We start from the raw sequence: 19,519 nt of genomic DNA, 5'->3' as shown, positions 1-19,519 counted from the left end.
AGGAGGAGGAGAGAGGAGAGGAGGGAGGAGGGAGGAGAGGAGGAGGGAGAGGAGAGGAGAGGAGGGAGGAGGAGAGAGAGAGGAGGAGGGAGGAGGAGGAGGAGGAGAGGAGGAGAGGGAGGAGGAGAGGAGAGGAGGGAGGAGGGAGGAGGAGAGAGAGGAGGAGGAGGAGAGGAGGAGAGGGAGGAGAGGAGGAGGAGGAGAGGAGGGAGGAGGAGGAGGAGGAGGAGGGAGGAGAGGAGGAGAGAGAGGAGGAGAGGAGGAGGGGGAGGAGAGAGAGAGGAGAGGAGGAGGGAGAAGGAGGAGGAGGGAGGAGGAGGAGAGGAGAGGAGGAGGGGGAGGAGGAGGAGAGGAGGAGGAGGAGGAGGAGGAGGAGGAGGAGGAGGGAGGAGGAGGAGGAGGAGGGGGAGGAGAGGAGGGAGGAGAGGAGGAGGAGGAGGAGGAGGGGGGGAGGAGAGGAGGAGGAGGAGGAGGGAGGGGAGGAGAGGAGGAGGGGGGAGGAGAGGAGGGAGGAGAGGAGGGAGGAGAGGAGGAGGGGGAGGAGAGGAGGGAGAAGGGAGGAAGAGGGAGTTCACCTCTGGACAGGGTTTTTGGTTTCGTCAGCAGTCCAGCAGGAGCCAGGAGTCCAGACTGGACTTTGACTGGTTACCAGGTTTGGTGGCGACAGAGAGGAAACGAGCAGATTAAAATAAAGTTAAATAAAAGCATTAAAGTCTGGTTCTTCGTCTTTAAAGGTTCAGAAACACAGCGGCAGTCTTCACTGCGACCTTCAGTCATCACAACACGCTGAGCTGTTATTGTGTATCCGGACACGAGTGTGTGTGCTTCAGGTGTGTGTGTGTGTGTTTCAGTGTGTGTGTGTGTTTCAGGTGTGTGTGTGTTTCAGTGTGTGTGTGTTTCAGTGTGTGTGTGTTTCAGTGTGTGTGTGTGTGTTTCAGTGTGTGTGTGCTTCAGGTGTGTGTGTGTGTGTTTCAGTGTGTGTGTGTTTCAGTGTGTGTGTGCTTCAGGTGTGTGTGTGTGTGCTTCAGTGTGTGTGTGCTTCAGGTGTGTGTGTGTGTGTTTCAGTGTGTGTGTGTTTCAGTGTGTGTGTGTTTCAGGTGTGTGTGTGTTTCAGTGTGTGTGTGTGTTTCAGTGTGTGTGTGCTTCAGGTGTGTGTGTGTGTTTCAGTGTGTGTGTGTTTCAGTGTGTGTGTGCTTCAGGTGTGTGTGTGTGTGTTTCAGTGTGTGTGTGTTTCAGTGTGTGTGTGTTTCAGGTGTGTGTGTGTGTGTTTCAGTGTGTGTGTGTTTCAGTGTGTGTGTGCTTCAGGTGTGTGTGTGTGTTTCAGTGTGTGTGTGCTTCAGGTGTGTGTGTGTGTTTCAGTGTGTGTGTGTTTCAGTGTGTGTGTGTGTTTCAGTGTGTGTGTGTGTTTCAGTGTGTGTGTGTTTCAGTGTGTGTGTGTGTTTCAGTGTGTGTGTGTGTGTGTTTCAGTGTGTGTGTGTTTCAGGTGTGTGTGTGTGCTTCAGGTGTGTGTGTGCTTCAGTGTGTGTGTGTGTTTCAGGTGTGTGTGTGTGTTTCAGTGTGTGTGTGTGCTTCAGTGTGTGTGTGCTTCAGTGTGTGTGTGCTTCAGGTGTGTGTGTGTTTCAGTGTGTGTGTGCTTCAGTGTGTGTGTGTGCTTCAGTGTGTGTGTGCTGCCCAGGTGTGTGTGTGTTTCAGTGTGTGTGTGCTTCAGGTGTGTGTGTGTGTTTCAGTGTGTGTGTGTGCTTCAGTGTGTGTGTGCTTCAGGTGTGTGTGTGTGTTTCAGTGTGTGTGTGTGCTTCAGTGTGTGTGTGCTTCAGGTGTGTGTGTGTGTTTCAGTGTGTGTGTGTGCTTCAGTGTGTGTGTGCTTCAGTGTGTGTGTGTGTTTCAGTGTGTGTGTGTGCTTCAGTGTGTGTGTGCTTCAGGTGTGTGTGTGTGTTTCAGTGTGTGTGTGTGCTTCAGTGTGTGTGTGCTTCAGGTGTGTGTGTGTTTCAGACGCTGGGAGACAAACGACATCAGGCTTCACAAAGACTCTTCATTCACAGCGAAGGCAGCCTGCGGGATCGAACCGCCGACCTCCCGACGGGTGGACGACCTGCTCTACCACACACACATACACACATACACACATACACACAACCACACACACACACACACACACACACACACACACACACACCTGAAGCACACACACACACACACAGGAAGTCCCTCCCACTCCCACTTGTGCCAAAACTGAAGCAAACCTCCACCAGAGCGCTGTGACATCATAAAGCTGACAGATGATGTCATGACATCGGATCAGGAAATGCTTGTATACGTCGGAGCAGCTGGTTGCTCGTCAGCCAGTTTCACGCTACCTGCTACCTGCTAACTGCTACCTGCTAAGTGCTAACTGCTAATTGCTACCTGCTAACTGCTACCTGCTAATTGCTACCTGCTAACTGCTACCTGCTAAGTGCTAACTGCTACCTGCTAAGTGCTAACTGCTACCTGCTAACTGCTAAGTGCTAACACAGTTCTCTTTCGACGCCTGTTTCATGAAGCACATGAAGAAGAGGAGGAGGAGGTCTCCGATCCGCTCTGAGGACTGTAATTAACCTTCAGGGGCGGGTGAGGGATGAGGAGGAGGAGGGTGAGGCTGTACACATGAAGAGGCTTCAAAAAGAGCCAACTATCCAGTTCAGAAGCCCCCCCCCATCAATCCACCCGCCCCGCTGGGCTGTCACCAGGCAGAATTCAAACGCTCCTCATTAAAATCCACCTTCACGTCAATGTCAAATACATATTCAGGAAAAGTGAAATAAAATCCGCCGCGTGCTGTCGGCTGCTGGAGGACCGGATTTAATCTGTTCCCTTCCCACCGAAGCTTCGAACTGTTGACAAAACACAGAAATCCGAACCCGGGTTTGAGCTTCGGACATGAAACGGCGAACAAACACGTTTCTGAGAGTGGAAACGTGGAAATATTCTGAAAGTCAGCAGTAAATGTGGTTGTTTGAATCATCAGATTTCACGTTTTAGCAGATAAACGTTCAGATATAATGTTACGTTTCCTTTTCATTGTTGCTTCAGTTCTGATATCAAACTACCTTTATGTGAAGATACCGAATGACCTACGCTGGGGCGACCCACGACGAGGGCGTCTGTCTGGACTCGAGTCGGGGACACCGTGCGACCGCCTTTATTTCACAGGCTTCCTGAAGAGAACGACGTCGTTTGGTAGCAAACGTGGGAAACAGGAAAGTCCCCGAAAGACTCGGCAGACTGAGCGACGCCCCGACCCTCCGGTCCCGCCGCGGCCCGACCCTCCGGTCCCGCTGCGGCCCGACCTCCCGTCCCGCCGCTGCCCGACCCTCCGTCCCGCCGCTGCCCGACCCTCCGTCCCGCCGCAGCCCGACCCTCCGGTCCCGCCGCGCCCCGACCCTCCGGTCCCGCTGCGGCCCGTTTACCTACGGTTAGCGCCGACGATGCACATGAAAACAGTGGAAACGCACCGATGAACACCAGACAAACTAAACGGGAGTTATTAATGCTGTTATAATAAATAATATATTTCTTATTGCTGATATTTGCACCGGAGTAAAACAGGCTGATAATTATGTAAATGAATCTTTTACTGTTTGACTGCTGTCGAAAACCTCCTGATCAATATGTGAGCGTGGAAAACCCGGTCCCGAACGTGACACTGAAGGTCTCGTCGGGGCCGGTCCGCGGTGAGTTCAGGCGCGCCTCGTTCGTCAGCACGTCGTTGAGCTGAACGAGACCCGGACCTTCACTGCTGTCGGGATTATTGATCGAAGACTAAGTGATCAGCTCAGAGTCAGAGCTGCTGACCAATAGGGGGGCGGCGGTCCTCGGGGACCTGCAGACAGACGGAGGTGTTTGACACTGAACATGAGAGTCTGGAACACATGGCCCCTGCTGGGATCAGATTTCAGGTCCGACCCTGCAGAGTCCTGCGTGGTCTGATCCTGACCGGCAGAGACTGTAAAGTTATTATTTGTAAAAGAAAGTCATTTCCTGTTTGATCTGCAGTTTTAAAATGTAACATTCAGTCTTCTGTGTCTGGAAAGTTTCTGTTTACTCACTGAAGCTCCGCCTCCGGTCGACAAACGGACGTTTTGCTCTGCAGTCGGCCGTAAACAACGTCGGCTTCAGTTTGTTGACTTATTTGAATTTCGGGACGATGCTCGCTCTGTTTTCCCGGTCGCAGTTCTACAGCGAGCGTCTGAAACATCCAGAAAATGATTCGTTTCAAATTGAACTCAAACAAACTCTGAACAAAAGCTCCAGATGTGAACTCTCTGAGCGGGAAAACCTGAAGGAAGGAAAGAAACGCAGTGAGCAGCAGGTCTGAAGCCTGCGGGGAGGCTGAGCAGGGTCGGGGGGGACCGCCGGGACCTGAACCTGCGACCTGCAGCCCTCCAGCTCATCACAAGGCTCCTCCCACCTCCAGAAGGACCAATCGGGGCCCGATGACACGACGAGGGAGGAAACACACTGAAGTGTGTGTTTGGTTATATCCAGCCTGAACCACCTGAAGGACTCATCCAGACCAGAGACAGCATCAGTCCACAGGTCCGCCTCAACAGAGCACAAAGGTGAGGGGAGGGGGGGGTTAAACACCACCCGCCCCGAATCACTCCCCTCTGTGTCTCAGCTCCGTCCACAAACACACCTTTTGTTTTCAGCCGTCGATAATTCGGATTAACACCTCTGTGAGGACTCAGGAGGACTCACTAATCCTGTTAGAGGGACACCTGAGCTGCAGGCTAATCCTGTTTAAACCCCAACACACACACACACACACACACACACACACACACACACACACACGCTGTAACAGCCTCACTGTCAGGACGACACCTGGATGAAAATCAAACACACTGCGGGTGGAGCGCTCAGTGGGCGGGGCTTATCTCAGGTGTCGTCCCGCTGTCAGAGACGGATCAGGTGTTCGGGCCCACGAGCTGTGGAACTGCGAGGAGCTCAATCAAACTAACAGAGCAGTTTTATTTTGTTCGCCGTTAACGGTGACGTCACGGCCGGAGCGAGTGAACCCGTACCGCCACGACTCCTCCGGGGGAGCGGGACGCCTCCTCAGACTCCAGAGGATCTCAGGTCACAGTTATGTTCCATATTTGCCCGGAAACGTTGACAGAATTTGGTTTCGTATGAAATATCGTTTGGGCCTGATGTGTTTATTTGATCGTGTAAAGTTGTTATTATTTGTATGGATTTTCACAGGGTCGGCGGTTCGATCCCCACCTCCTCCGGCGCACGTGTCCAAGTGTCCTCGGCCAGAACACCGAACCCCCGGTTGCTCCCCAGCCGACAGAGACAGATGATCTGCTGCGGCGTAGGGAGCAGCCGAGGGACGAAGAAGAAGAAGAAGAAGAAGAAGAAGAAGAAGAAGAAGAAGAAGAAGAAGAAGAAGAAGAAGAAGAAGAAGAAGAAGAAGAAGAAGAAGAAGAAGAAGAAGAAGAAGAAGAAGAAGAAGAAGAAGAAGAAGAAGAAGAAGAAGAAGAAGAAGACTGGGGTTAGTCAATAAATAAGCACATCAGCTGACACCCGGACGCCAGTGTCGCTGGTAACGTGTTCACCATCAGGCCCTGCTGCTCCTGTCAGAGGCCTCGGTTTGTCCTCCATCTTTGTCTTTTTACGTGAAATGCACCGTCAGACTCTTTCACACGAAGTTTAAATGAACTCTCTCTCTCTCCGTCTCAGTGTTCGTGTCTCTCTCACAGAACCTCAGCCACAAAAGTCCCATTTCTAACGATTCTAAGACGTGTTTTTAAAGCAGAGCGGTGTCAGTGTGAACACTCGACTGCAGCTGTTTCCTGATCTGAGAAACGAAGCTCTCTCCCAATCAGCTTTAAGCGTCCGACGTGGCGATTGGCTGATCACCGTTAGAACTTTTACCAGCTAATTCGGATCAATCGGTGCTGACTGAGAGAGTTCGGTGAGCAACAAAATAATCACAAAATCAGCACAGAAGGAGCTCAAACACGTCTAAGAAATACCAGGAAAACTATTAGAGCAACAGCTCGGCCTCCTCGAAGCTTTCTGCTGACAGCGAGTCGGACTCTCGGGACTCGGATCTTTGAGGTCAGAGTCCAGTAAAGACTCTCTGCCGGCGCCGGAAATAAAAACCGAGTTAAACAGACGACGTCTGAAAGAATCAGAACCGGCGAGGAGAGATCCTGTTAAAGTCGGCCGGCAGAAACACATTCTTCTTCTTCTTCTTCTTCTTCAGTCACGAAGAACACAGATGTTATTCGCTGCAGGACAGTCAGGTGACTGACGGGCCGCCGCTCGCAGGTCGAAGGCGGAACGTCAGTCTGTTTTTCTTTCCCTTCCTCAAATCTCAAGCTGCCTGCAGGGTCAAAGGTCACCATCTGCTCTGCGCTCCAGAAACCTCCGGCCCCCTCAACGAGGACCCAGCGGACCAACCAGAAGACAGGCGGGAAGGAACAAGACCACCTGTGGTCCCGTATCAGGTTACACCGTCATGTGACGCCTCGCTGTCGCTGCCATGTTGTGACATCAAGGTGATGACAGCGTGGCGTGATGTAACAGCGGTCACATCAACACGATGTCACGTCACAGCACCCCCCCCCCAGTTTCTGTCGAAGTGAAAAAAACGTTCTTATTAAACGAATGAATAAATATCTGAAATCTAAAATCAGCTCCGTCTCAAAACTCTGAGAAATAAAAAATGGAAAATGATATTTAAATCATCACTCTCTTCCTTTTTGTTTCAAACATTTAAACACTGACTTCAGTTTCTGAAGTCTGAATATGAAGATTTATTCATTTCTCCTCCAGTGTTTCTCTAAATGCCGTCGCCATTCATCCATAAATCCACTATCGGCTCCTATTTAACGACGTAATCAATAATTATTTATCCCGACAGCGACAGTAAAGAACTTTTAAGCCGGCGACGCGCCGTCAGTCTGACGTCCAGCTTCCAGCAGCGGATTCGGTCTCACCGAAGCCTGAAACCTCCTGAAGGAGGAACGCAGATCTCTTTTAGGATCTGGGAAAATCTCAATCACCGTATTGATCCCCGAGGCGAAACTCTTCCGTTCATCTCGTCTGCGTTGTTTTACTGACAACAAAACAAAATGGAGGGTCATTAAAGTATTCACGAAGGCAGTAACTCCAGCTCATGCATGCTTAGAAAAACATGCATTTCCATATCACATCAGAATCTAATCACGCACACACACACACACACACACACACACACACACACACACACACACACCTCGGTATTTGGTTCATGCCACAGTACATCCACACATACACAACACTAGATATATTATAAAAAATCTATTAAATATATATAAATAAATAATATATATTATATATAAAAATATATAACAAATCTAAATTCGTCAGTCTGATTATTAAAATCACAGCTTTTCTGTTGCTGCGTTTGAGGCAGCAGGTCTCGCTGCAGCAGTCTTTTTATTTGACATCTGATATTATAATATAATATAACTTCTTCTACGTCTGGTTTTCCGATCGAAGGGAAATGAAACCTCGCAGGCCGAACATTAGAACATCGGTGTCGTCGAACAGCACAGCGGGAAAATAAAAGAAGCCTCACAGATAATAAAGTTAACGACTGAAGAAGGAGCTGAAACACGTCGTGTTACGTTCAGACTCCGATACCTGCGAGAGTTCTCGAGACGTCTGCGAAGCGAAAACAAACGACTCTGAACTCTGAGCGTTTGGAGCAGTCGGTGCTGGACCGGACACATTATTCATTTTGATTTTTAGAAACTGCAGCGTGAAACAAGACGGCATCAGAGGACGTCGCCACTCTGCCCGTCAGCAGAACTACACTGAAAAACTGCCCGTTTTAACAGGTCAGCTGGTCTCACTCAGCTTCAGTGTCCCGAGACCAGACAGAATCACTGCGTTTGTCTCCTCGCTGGCTGACGGTTTCACTAGTTTCAATAAAATTATTTTTCAGGACTTTTTAGGACGAGATCAACGCGTTAAAATCAAGATCTAGTTTTGCAGCGTGCTTAAAATTCACCGGCACATTAAGACAGATATGGAGCTGTTGGAAGGTGGATTTGTTTCTCTTTGATGGAGCTATGTTAGCAGTTCCCCTGCTTCCAGTCTTTGTGCTAAGCTAAGCTAAACACACGGGGTCTGCAGTGTGACGTCATGCAGAAACGTGAAATAAAGCTCAAACTAAAGCCTTCGGAGAGTTTCGGTCGCAGCGGCGCTCTGCTCGTCTCCTGATCTGACCTGCGCCGCTCTCTGCTGCTTTTCAGGGCGAATTTCATCAGAAAACAGTGAAAGGTTGCAGCTCTTCACACTCCTCCTCCTCCTCCTCCTCCTCCTCAGTGTGCTCGAGCCAGGACTTCAAAGTTTCCCTGGTGTGTGTGTGTGTGTGTGTGTGTGTGTGTGTGTGTGTGTGTGCAGATCCAATGAAATGTGGGTCAGGCATTAAAATGCATGAGCAGGGAGCAGAAAGCATGATGAAGTGCTGAGACACGAGGAGGGGAGAATATAAAAATAACTGGAGGAGCGGCTCTGACAGAAACCTCTCCCCGCTGACGCCACGCCGCCACGCCATTGGTCCACGCTACCGACACAGGAGGCATGTTTCCTGCTGCCTGGACGATCCGCACCGCTCCCATCACCGCCGACAGAAGCCACGTCCGTCCGAACAACACGGGCCATTTCCAGGAAAACAGCACTTATTATTCAAATAACAATAAAGATTCATTTCAAATTACAGAATGTAGTTTTAAAGACACACCCATAAACTACAAATGGCGTTTACTGTAACTAAACGTATTTACTTCAGAGCTGCGTCATGTGATCGACAGTAAACACGCCAAAATCGGCAAAGCTGTGAGAAAACGTGGCGCTCGGCCGGTCGTTTAGTTTCTTTAATGTAAAATTTAATCGACCGAAGCTACAAGATGAAAACACTGAAGGTCAGAATCTGAAACCAGAACCCAGACTGAACCGGACCGAACCGAACCAGACTGAGGAGAGACACCAACAACCCAATATGATTCCCCATCACGTGACTCTGCTATTCACATCTCCTTATGTGACGTCACGCTATCACGCTATCACGCTATCACGTCACACCACGCCACGCCACGCTATCACGTCACACCACGCCACGTCACGCTGTCACATCACGCTGTCACATCACGCCACGCCTCGCTGTCACGCCACGCTGTCACATCACGCCACGCCTCGCTGTCACATCACGCCACGCCTCGCTGTCACGCCACGCTGTCACATCACGCCACGTCACGCTGTCACATCACGCCACGCCTCACTGTCACGCCACGCTGTCACATCACGCCACGTCACGCTGTCACATCACGCCACGCCTCACTGTCACGCCACGCTGTCACATCACGCCACGTCAAGCTGTCACATCACGCCACGTCTCGCTGTCACGCCACGCTGTCATATCACGTCACGCTGTCACATCACGTCACGCTGTCACATCACGCCACACCACGCCACACTGTCACATCACGCCACACTGTCACACCACGCCACGCTATCACGTCACACCACGCCACGTCACGCTGTCACATCACGCCACGCCTCGCTGTCACGCCACGCTGTCACATCACGCCACGTCAAGCTGTCACATCACGCCACGCCTCGCTGTCACGCCACGCTGTCACATCACGCCACGTCACGCTGTCACATCACGCCACGCCTCGCTGTCACGCCACGCTGTCACATCACGCCACGTCAAGCTGTCACATCACGCCACGCCCGCTGTCACGCAAGCTGTCACATCACACCACGCCTCGCTGTCACGCCACGCTGTCATATCACGTCACGCTGTCACATCACGTCACGCTGTCACATCACGCCACACCACGCCACACTGTCACATCACGCCACACTGTCACACCACGCCACGCTATCACGTCACACCACGCCACGTCACGCTGTCACATCACGCCACGCCTCGCTGTCACGCCACGCTGTCACATCACGCCACGTCAAGCTGTCACATCACGCCACGCCTCGCTGTCACGCCACGCTGTCACATCACGCCACGTCACGCTGTCACATCACGCCACGCCTCGCTGTCACGCCACGCTGTCACATCACGCCACGTCAAGCTGTCACATCACGCCACGCCTCGCTGTCACGTCAAGCTGTCACATCACACCACGTCTCGCTGTCACGCCACGCTGTCATATCACGTCACGCTGTCACATCACGTCACGCTGTCACATCACGCCACACCACGCCACACTGTCACATCACGCCACACTGTCACATCACGCCACGTCACTCCACGCTGTCACATCACGTCACGCTGTCACATCACGCCACGTCACGCCACGCTGTCACATCACGCCACGCTGTCACATCACGTCACGCTGTCACATCACGCCACGTCACTCCACGTCACGTCACTCCACGTCACGCCACGCTGTCACATCACGTCTCGCTGTCACATCACGCCACGTCACACCACGTCACGCCACGCTGTCACATCACGCCACGTCTCGCCACGCTGTCACATCACATCTGGCTGTCACATCACGCCACGTCAAGCTGTCACGCCACGCTGTCACATCACGTCCTGCTGTCACATCACGCCACGTCTCGCTGTCACATCACGCCACGTCTCGCTGTCACGTCACGCTGTCACATCACATCACGCTGTCACATCACGTCACGCTGTCACGCCATGTCTCGCTGTTATGCTGTCACGTCACGCTGTCACATCACGCTGTCACGCCACGCCACGCTGTCTCGCCACGCTGTCACATCACGTCTCGCTGTCACATCACGTCTCGCTGTCACATCACGCCACGTCACACCACGTCACGCCACGCTGTCACATCACGCCACGTCTCGCTGTCACGCCACGCTGTCACATCACATCTGGCTGTCACATCACGCCACGTCAAGCTGTCACGCCACGCTGTCACATCACGTCCTGCTGTCACATCACGCCACGTCTCGCTGTCACATCACGCCACGTCTCGCTGTCACGTCACGCTGTCACATCACATCACGCTGTCACATTACGCCACGTCACGCTGTCACATCACGTCACGCTGTCACATCACGTCACGCTGTCACGCCATGTCTCGCTGTTATGCTGTCACGTCACGCTGTCACATCACGCTGTCACGCCACGCCACGCTGTCACCCCACGCTGTCACATCCGGTCACGCTGTCACATCACACTGTCACATCACGCCACGCTGACACGCCGTGCTGTCACCCCACGCTGTCACGCCACACTGTCACGCTGTCACATCCGGTCACGCTGTCACGCCATGTCTCGCTGTTATGCTGTCACGTCACGCTGTCACATTACGCCACGTCACGCTGTCACATCACGCTGTCACGCCACGCCACGCTGTCACGCCACGCTGTCACATCCGGTCACGCCATGTCTCGCTGTTATGCTGTCACGTCACGCTGTCACATTACGCCACGTCACGCTGTCACATCACGCTGTCACGCCACGCCGTGCTGTCACCCCACGCTGTCACATCCGGTCACGCTGTCACGCCATGTCTCGCTGTTATGCTGTCACGTCACGATGTCACATTACGCCACGTCACGCTGTCACATCACATCACGCTGTCACATCACACTGTCACATCACGCCACGCTGACACGCCGTGCTGTCACCCCACGCTGTCACGCCACACTGTCACATCCGGTCACGCTGTCACGCCATGTCTCGCTGTTATGCTGTCACATCACACTGTCACATCACCCCACACTGTCACGCCACACTGTCACGCTGTCACATCCGGTCACGCTGTCACGCCATGTCTCGCTGTTATGCTGTCACGTCACGCTGTCACATTACGCCACGCCACGCTGTCACATCACATCACGCTGTCACATTACGCCACATCACGCTGTCACATCACGTCACGCTGTCACATCAAGCCACGCCACGCCACGTGACGTGACAGCGTGACGTGGCGTGATGTGACAGCGTGACGTGACGTAACAGCGTGACGTGATGTAACAGCGTGACGAGATGTTCGATATGACCGTTGTCGTCGTGCAGCGGAGTTATAAAAACTCTTCTATTAATTCTCTCAAAGAAACGAGGAAACAGATTTCTGCTCCTTCAGCTGCAGTTTGATCTCAGATCAGATCTCAGATCAGATCTCAGATCAGATCTCAGACAAACAGCTGACAAACTGACAAACTGAGCGGCTGAAAATCAAAACAACAAAACTGAAAACATGAAGAAGAAATGTTTTAAAAAGTTTGGTTGTTTTAGTTTATTTCCTTGAAACGGGAGAAAGTTTCCTTCGGGTTAAACATAAAAAAGCAGGATTTTGGGAGATTTGATTCGATTCGATTGAAAAAAAGAAATGTACACTCGATAAGATTAAAATTATTTCAATCTGCATTTAATTTCTAACACGCACTGAACGATCCGTTCATTTCTGTTAACTGACAAGTAAATTAATAAATGACAAACTTATCTACATTATAAATTCGGTCGATCACATCTGTCTTTCAAATAAAATCTCTGTAAATATTATCGGAAATACAAAAGAAACGTTTCCACTTTTTGACACATTTTCAAAGCAAATAGAAGAAATTCTGGTTCGGGTCTGAAAACGGTGGCGAGCAAGTTTCAAGCAAACTGTCCACGAGTCGATTTTCTAAAACAGTTTATTTTAATCAAATCTGAGTGATTTCCTTGATACTCAGGTGTTTCTACACTTTGGTGAAAATTCAGAAGCTCCGGACAAACAGCTGATATTTAATAAGTTTTCATCTGTCTCTGTGGCGATCAGCTGATTGACACCTGAATCAGAGTAGAAATCCAACATGGACGCCGTCGCCAGAATCATCCGCTCCCTCTGAACATTTCCTGGATCCAGATTACAGACGATGAACTCTGCTGAGAGTGACGAGGGTTTAACGAGCAGTTTAATAATGACGACATGTATATCCAGAGAGTCAGAAGGCTCTTCATCATCATCTTCATCATCATCATTATTTCTGAAACTCTGCAGCTGAACTCGAAGTTTAAACCTGAAGAACTTTATTTCCAGTTCTGTCTAAATTAACACACGAGAGCTCTGATGTTCAGACTGTAATGTATTCAACTTCCTGCGGTTCACGACGATACAACTTCTTTTCTGCTTGTCAGAAATATTGATCAGGATGTTGATTGATAATCGTGCTGCTTCCTGCGTTTGTATTTTTCTGTTTCAGGAAATGAATTTCAGCCGTTGTGTCTGATCTCCTGCTGCTCCTCGGGACGGTTGGGGTGAAGGCTGGGCGGGGGGGTGAAGGCTGGGCGGAGGGGGTCTGACCTGGAGTTAAGAGGCAGAACAAAATGGCGGCTGCAGCTGTGTGTTTCTGTTTCTTCCTCTGAACAAAAACGTCCGCCATTTTCTGCTCCAGCAGCTCAGAGACACGAGCGCAGAGACGGACCAGCGGACGCAGACTGTACAGAAAAGACCAAAAACCTGGACCGTGTGTGTGTGTGTGTGTGTGTGTTAACGGGTTAATGAGCCGCTTAATCAATCAGACATGACGTGTTTTTATCAGCTGATTAACAAGTGATGAAGAGGTGAGAACGAGCCGGCGATGAAGACGATGTTTGGACGGTCGTAAGAATATCGCACCTGAATCTGGTTTTTGGATTCTGACGTGTTGAATGAATCCGGTCTCAGGCAGACGGTAAAAGTCCGAACATGCCGGCTCGTTACTGTGCGTTTGACCTTTGACCCCCCCGGCTGTCGCAGCTGAGCCTGAACCGAAGCGTCTCGTGTTTCTGCTGCGGGACGCCACGACCGACTTTTGTCCACTTTAAGCCTCCTTACATCAAAGCGAGTCCTTCGCTGAAGACCGAACCCGTCCCCGCGCCCCGCACGCCGCGCGGCCTAACGAAGCGCAGACGGGGCCTCGGGACGCACCCGAGCCTCGCGTCGTGCTGCTCATTCACCAACACACTGAGGAGAAGAACTGCTCGTGTTCCTGCTTTGTTTTTCTGGGAGGGTTCGAGCCTGCGGCCAGCGGATCAGTCTGAAGCGGATTCATGCAGGATGAACTCATGTTTTCCGCTGTTTGTCTGACTCACACGTTGGTTTTTATTAAACCCATCAGGAGCTGCTCGCTGCGCTCCAAACTCTCCTCTCGCTCTTTGCTCTGCTGGGTTTGTTTTCTTGCTCTGGGACATTTTTCTGGAGCTTTTTGCTTTGAGGAAACTTTAATGCAGTTAACATTTTTGGGGTTTTGGTGTTTTTGGCTTCGGGACTCCGCGGCCACAGAAGAACACTTCATTTCCTCATAATTTCATTTGCTGAAACGGAGTCCAGTCACAAGTGAAAAATGCTTCGTTTGGCCTCCGAACAGCAGATCTGAGATCAGCCTGAGCAGAACGTCTGGTGACAGAAAACTGCAGTAGAAGTACACAAAAGAAATACTGCAACATCAGCAGAAAAGGCTTTAAAGAGGCCTACGGCAACACGACAGGGCCAAAACCATTCAGGACAATTAAATCACTTCGATTCACTCGTGAAGGTAAAACAGGAATCTGACAGAGACGAGAAACGATTCAGAAAATTAACAGAAAATTAATCAGCGAGTATTTAGATCACCGCTCCTTCATCACAACAGTGAACGTCTCTCTGCTCAGGCCGATCGATCGATTCATTTGAAAATAAGTGACAGACTAATCGATAGCTGCAGGCTTCCTGTAAACTCACCAGGATCAGCCCCGCTTACAGCTCCAGGATCTGGTTTTGCTTCTTTATGATTGGATTCGACATTAGATTAGAGAGTTTCAAACGAAGCAGAAGAAATTAATTTACATGACGAAGACTTCGGATATCTGCAGGGCCGAGACTGGAACACTGATCTGCAGCGTTTCATTCGGCCTGCCGTCCCGGGGTTTGAACCGGCGCCTCGTTCAGCCGGAGGATTTATCGCAGCACCGCTGTTCCTAATAAACTGAGCGCATTACAAAATAAACTGTGGCGACGGTTTGTTGTTCTTTTTTTTTTTTTGCACTGAGTTAAATTAATTGATTTTCAAAATAAAATGTGGTTGTAGACCCTCTGCAGGAATATTACAGACTGTAGGCTGCGCACACACACACACACACACACACACACACACACACACACACACACACATTAAAGGGATATCAGAGGGAAATGAAAGTGAAATCAGGTGTAAATCACTGCTGAGAGTCTGGCATTCAAACCTTATTCTGTCATTTCAAAACCAAACATCCATGGAGTTGAATCTCGCCTGCGTGGACAGAACAGAGAGCGAGTGAGGCGGCACGTCCTGAATCGAGACGCAGAAACAGAAACGTTTTCTCGGCAGGTTCAGGTTCAGTTTCTGGTTTCTGTGTAAAATTCTGCATCAAACAGAAGAAACACGTTCACGGGTTTAAAGTATTCGTTTTATTTTTTGGCTGCAAAACGCAAATAAACTCCCAGATGTGAACGAACGTGACGATGAAGGTCACGTGTGAGTTCGACACTAATGTGAATTTTAAAAATCACGTCGTTTTGTCACACGCGAATAACGTGAAGAGGATTTTATTCCGGATTTATTTTCACATGTGAAAACACTTTTTGTTTGTTCAGGTTTATAAACGAAAAAAAACTAATTCAGAGAAAAGAAGAGTTCGTCTTCCGAAGCTTCAACGGCCGCAGAAAAGCACCACAAAGTACAAAGAGGGGCCGAGCTCGAGGGGCCGAGCTCGAGGGGCCGAGCTCGTGGGGCCGAGCTCGTGGGGCCGAGCTCGAGGGGCCGAGCTCGAGGCCGAGCTCGTGGGGCCGAGCTCGTGGGGCCGAGCTCGAGGGGCCGAGCTCGAGGGGCCGAGCTCGTGGGGCCGAGCTCGAGGGGCCGAGCTCGAGGGGCCGAGCTCGTGGGGCCCGCACTGCTGCAACTCACTTCTACACTGACTGGACCTACAAACAGTCAACAAATTCATCACGACAGGAGGAGACATCGCAGGATAAACGTACTGCAGTACTGCGACTGTCAGGCTCGTGGCAGAAATACTACATTTCCCTCAATGCTCGGTTGTTTCTGCAGCTCTTACACACACACACACACACACACACACACACACACACACACATACACACAGTGAAACAGCAGGACACTGAAGTACTGCGAGGTGACTGAACTGCAGTACAGAGTACATATACACACATATATACACACATATATACACACATATATACACACATATATAAACTGTATTACAGAAGTCCTGCGGGACGTCTCAGCAGGCAGAACTTCTCTCGGGTTGCAGCTCGTCCGACGGCGTGATGACTGGACGCCACGGTTCATCTCCTCGTGTGCGCTTTAGTAGTGAAATCAGAAACGCGGCTGATCAATCGTCAGTGCAACGTGGCGACAGAATTTCACGTCAAACGTCAGATTGATCCGAGTTGTGATTTTAACTGAGAACTAAATCCTCCCTTTTTTGGCTGAGGATTGGTTTGTTTCTGTGCATTGATCCCATACTGAACATGTTTATCGCATGTGAAGAGCTTTCAACTGTACCACATGATCTTCCTCAGCAGATGGCCACTCGCCACGGACTGTACCTGTGACGAATTCACATACGTGTGAAATACGACACTTTCTAATATTATAGGTTTCATAAAGAATTTAACTTTACACACGAGAACCACGACGCCGAGATAAACACGATTACTAACGCACACATCTGGACCACACACACACACACGCACAAAAACACAGAAACACACACACACACACACACATGCACAAAAACACAGAAACACACACACACACATGCACACGCGCACACACACACACGCACACACACAGAAACACACACACACACACATTTATTCAGACTTGGTGTCGATGTTTTCGTTATAAAACCTCCAAAATAAAAACCCTGACAGATTATTCACTGCAGGCTCCTATTGGACAGTTCAGATACCAGCGACCAATCAGGGGGCAGAACAGTGAGCTGTTAGCGCTCTGCTGCCAGGCGCAGAGAACAGTCAGCACTGACGGAAATATTATAGAAAAACCACAGAAGAGGAGAAATGACACGTTAGCGACAGCAGAGGTCAAAGGTCACAGCGGCAGCAGTAGGGGAGGCCGGGGTCAGCGGGACCATCGGGAGTCTGCGTGGACCGCTGCCTCGGCCTACGTCCCCTCGCCCTCGGCCGGCCGGCGGACAGAAACCTGACCCGCGCCAGTTTTAATAAATGAATAATAAAGTTCCCGAAGTCGTTTCGAGTCTGACGTTTGATTCCTTTTCTTTGTTTTGGTCTGAATAAACGTTTCTGTCGTTCAGTCGGCCTCCGGCGGCTCTGAACGCCTCGTGTCGCCCGGCAGAGCATCGGAGGCCCGGCGGGTCGATTTCAGATTAATGTCTGACGTTCTCCCACGAATCCATCGTGTTTAAATAACCAGAAGTCTGACCGATTTAATAAAAACTGAAGGTTTTGCTGATAAAAATCAATAAGTTCGTAATATTATACGGTTGGACCGCTGATGGTGAAGCATCTTTATCTTATTTCTGAAACATCAGCGAGTCCTGATCCTCCTGAGACCGGACTCGGACCAGCTCCTACGGGTCCTGGGTCTGGGGGGAACTGACCTGAACTTGTATCTGCTTCTCTTGGACTCGAACTTGTTTCTGACAGAAGGTGAGACGTTGCTGCTCTGTTCTGAACTTGGAGTCTGGACCACGACCCCGATGTTACTACTGATCCCGTTCTCCCCTATTGCCAGCCTCTCTAACACCGGCTCGGGACCGGGTCTTACCTGGGGTTGGAGCTGTTCCAGTAGACCGCGTACCGGTCGGAGATGAGTCGGTCGTCGGTGACGGCGGAGCAGAGTCGGAGCAGCAGGCCGAGCAGCAGCAGCAGCAGCGGCCGCCCGGAGCGCTCCATGCGCGGCGGCGCGGCGCGCTGCGTCCCGGCGAACATCCGCGTCTCTTGTCTTCAGCTCTGAGCGCGTTGTGACCCGCAGGGACCAGGACCAGGACCAGGACCAGGACCAGAACCAGAACCAGAACCGAAACACATCAAAGACTGTGGCGCACCGGGGGTCCGGGAGAACAGCGTCCCGCTGTGTGGAGCGCAGATTAATCACTTTGGATCCGCAGCGGAGATCGATACTCAATATTCATCGATTAGTCCCGCTCTCACGCGTTTAACCGAACATTTCCCAGCAGGCAGCGCGGCGAGAATTACAACAATCCATGTTGTTCACGGCTGTCCTTTGAATTCGTCCAAATCCGCGTCCAGGAGCACAAACGGCCCCAAAGTTTCATCTTTTTATCAGTCGGAACCGGATCAGACCCGCAGCAGGACCGTGTGCAGACCGGGGACCAGCGCGTCCTGCTGGAAACTAAACTCAGTCCGCGGGTCCGTCTCCGCTCCCGGAGCTCTCAGTCAGGATGTCGGTCCTCTTTGTGTCTCAACACTTTCAGAGTCTCACGAACTGAGATGTGACCGCGGAGGAGCTCAGCGCCCCGAGCCGCCCCGAGCCGCCCCGAGCCCGGCGACCCTCCGCGCTGCTCCCGCTCCGTTTTCAGCCGCTCTGGAAGTTCAAGACCCCGCCGTCAGTCCGCAGCAGGACCGGGTCTGCGGGTCTCACACTCGGATTCAAACTTTCTGCGGTTCGCTCTCTTCCCTCCGCCGCTGCAGACCGAGCCGAGCAGAGCCGAGCGGAACCGGGCCAGAGAGAAGGACAAAGCCGGAGAGAACCCGAGTTGCAGCCGCAGGAGGAGCGTTTGGCTCGGTTACCGGCTCAGTGCTCAGTGCTGCTCCCGGTGCGTCCCGGGGGGCGGAGCTTCTGATCCACGGTGTTCCCCCCTCCGTATCAGCAGTGCGCTACATGGCCAAAAGTATGTGGACAGACATTCCCTCCGTATATAACAGAGAGTCCACGGCCATTAACAGCCTCCACGTGCTGACCCTGCTGCGGGGATTCAGAGGGGTCCAGCACCGACGTCGGTGATCAGGTCTGGCTCCTGCTGGACGGGGTCCGGGTCGGGACAGGTTCTCTGTGTGTCTGATGAACCCGGACCGAGACACAAACCAACATGGCTGTCGTCACTTTTCTAAAGTTCCCTCAAACATTCACACAAGGAACAAAGAAAGCCCACAATGCAAAGTGTCTCACAGGTGGGAAGGACTTCAGGTGCTCTGCAGGTTCGGATTAATAATAATAATAATAATAATATGATCAACAAACATATTTCTATTCAGTTCTGTCTGTCAGGGTTAAACTGAAGCTTCATTTAGATTCATCTTCTACAGTTTAGCTTTGATGTCATGTAATCTCACTTCCTCCCAGTCTTCAGCAGATCAGGACTCAGGAGTGTGTCTGGGGGGGCCAGGACGCTCCTCCTCCATCCAGTGACTCAGCACTCATGAATATTTCAGTGTCAGCTTTGGAGGGGGGGGGGGGAGGGGGCAGATGAATCTTTAATTCTTGCTTTTAAAACGGGCCCACAGATTAATGGAGCTGCACTATTAAACTT

The 19,519-nt window shown here is 51.2% G+C and overlaps 1 protein-coding gene across 2 annotated transcripts in view; it reads right to left on the bottom strand.

Annotated features, from left to right (window-relative positions):
* The window catches only part of LOC122877848 (ephrin-A2-like), a 77,830-nt gene extending 59,003 nt beyond the window's left edge, over window positions 1-18,827 (bottom strand). Inside the window, exon 1 of one of the 2 annotated variants that reach the window (XM_044199997.1) lies at window positions 17,794-18,827. In XM_044199997.1, coding sequence (XP_044055932.1) covers window positions 17,794-17,957 — 164 coding nt within the window. In that variant the 5' untranslated portion in view covers window positions 17,958-18,827. Of the gene's footprint in view, window positions 1-7,055; window positions 7,106-17,793 lie in introns of those variants that run through there. The other variant, XM_044199998.1, reaches the window with a different exon arrangement.
* Between the last annotated feature and the right edge of the window lie 692 nt (window positions 18,828-19,519).

This window comes from Siniperca chuatsi, linkage group LG6, assembly GCF_020085105.1.
Source record: "Siniperca chuatsi isolate FFG_IHB_CAS linkage group LG6, ASM2008510v1, whole genome shotgun sequence".
Classification (NCBI taxonomy): domain Eukaryota; kingdom Metazoa; phylum Chordata; class Actinopteri; order Centrarchiformes; family Sinipercidae; genus Siniperca; species Siniperca chuatsi.
This window is presented reverse-complemented; position numbering and strand designations above follow the sequence as displayed.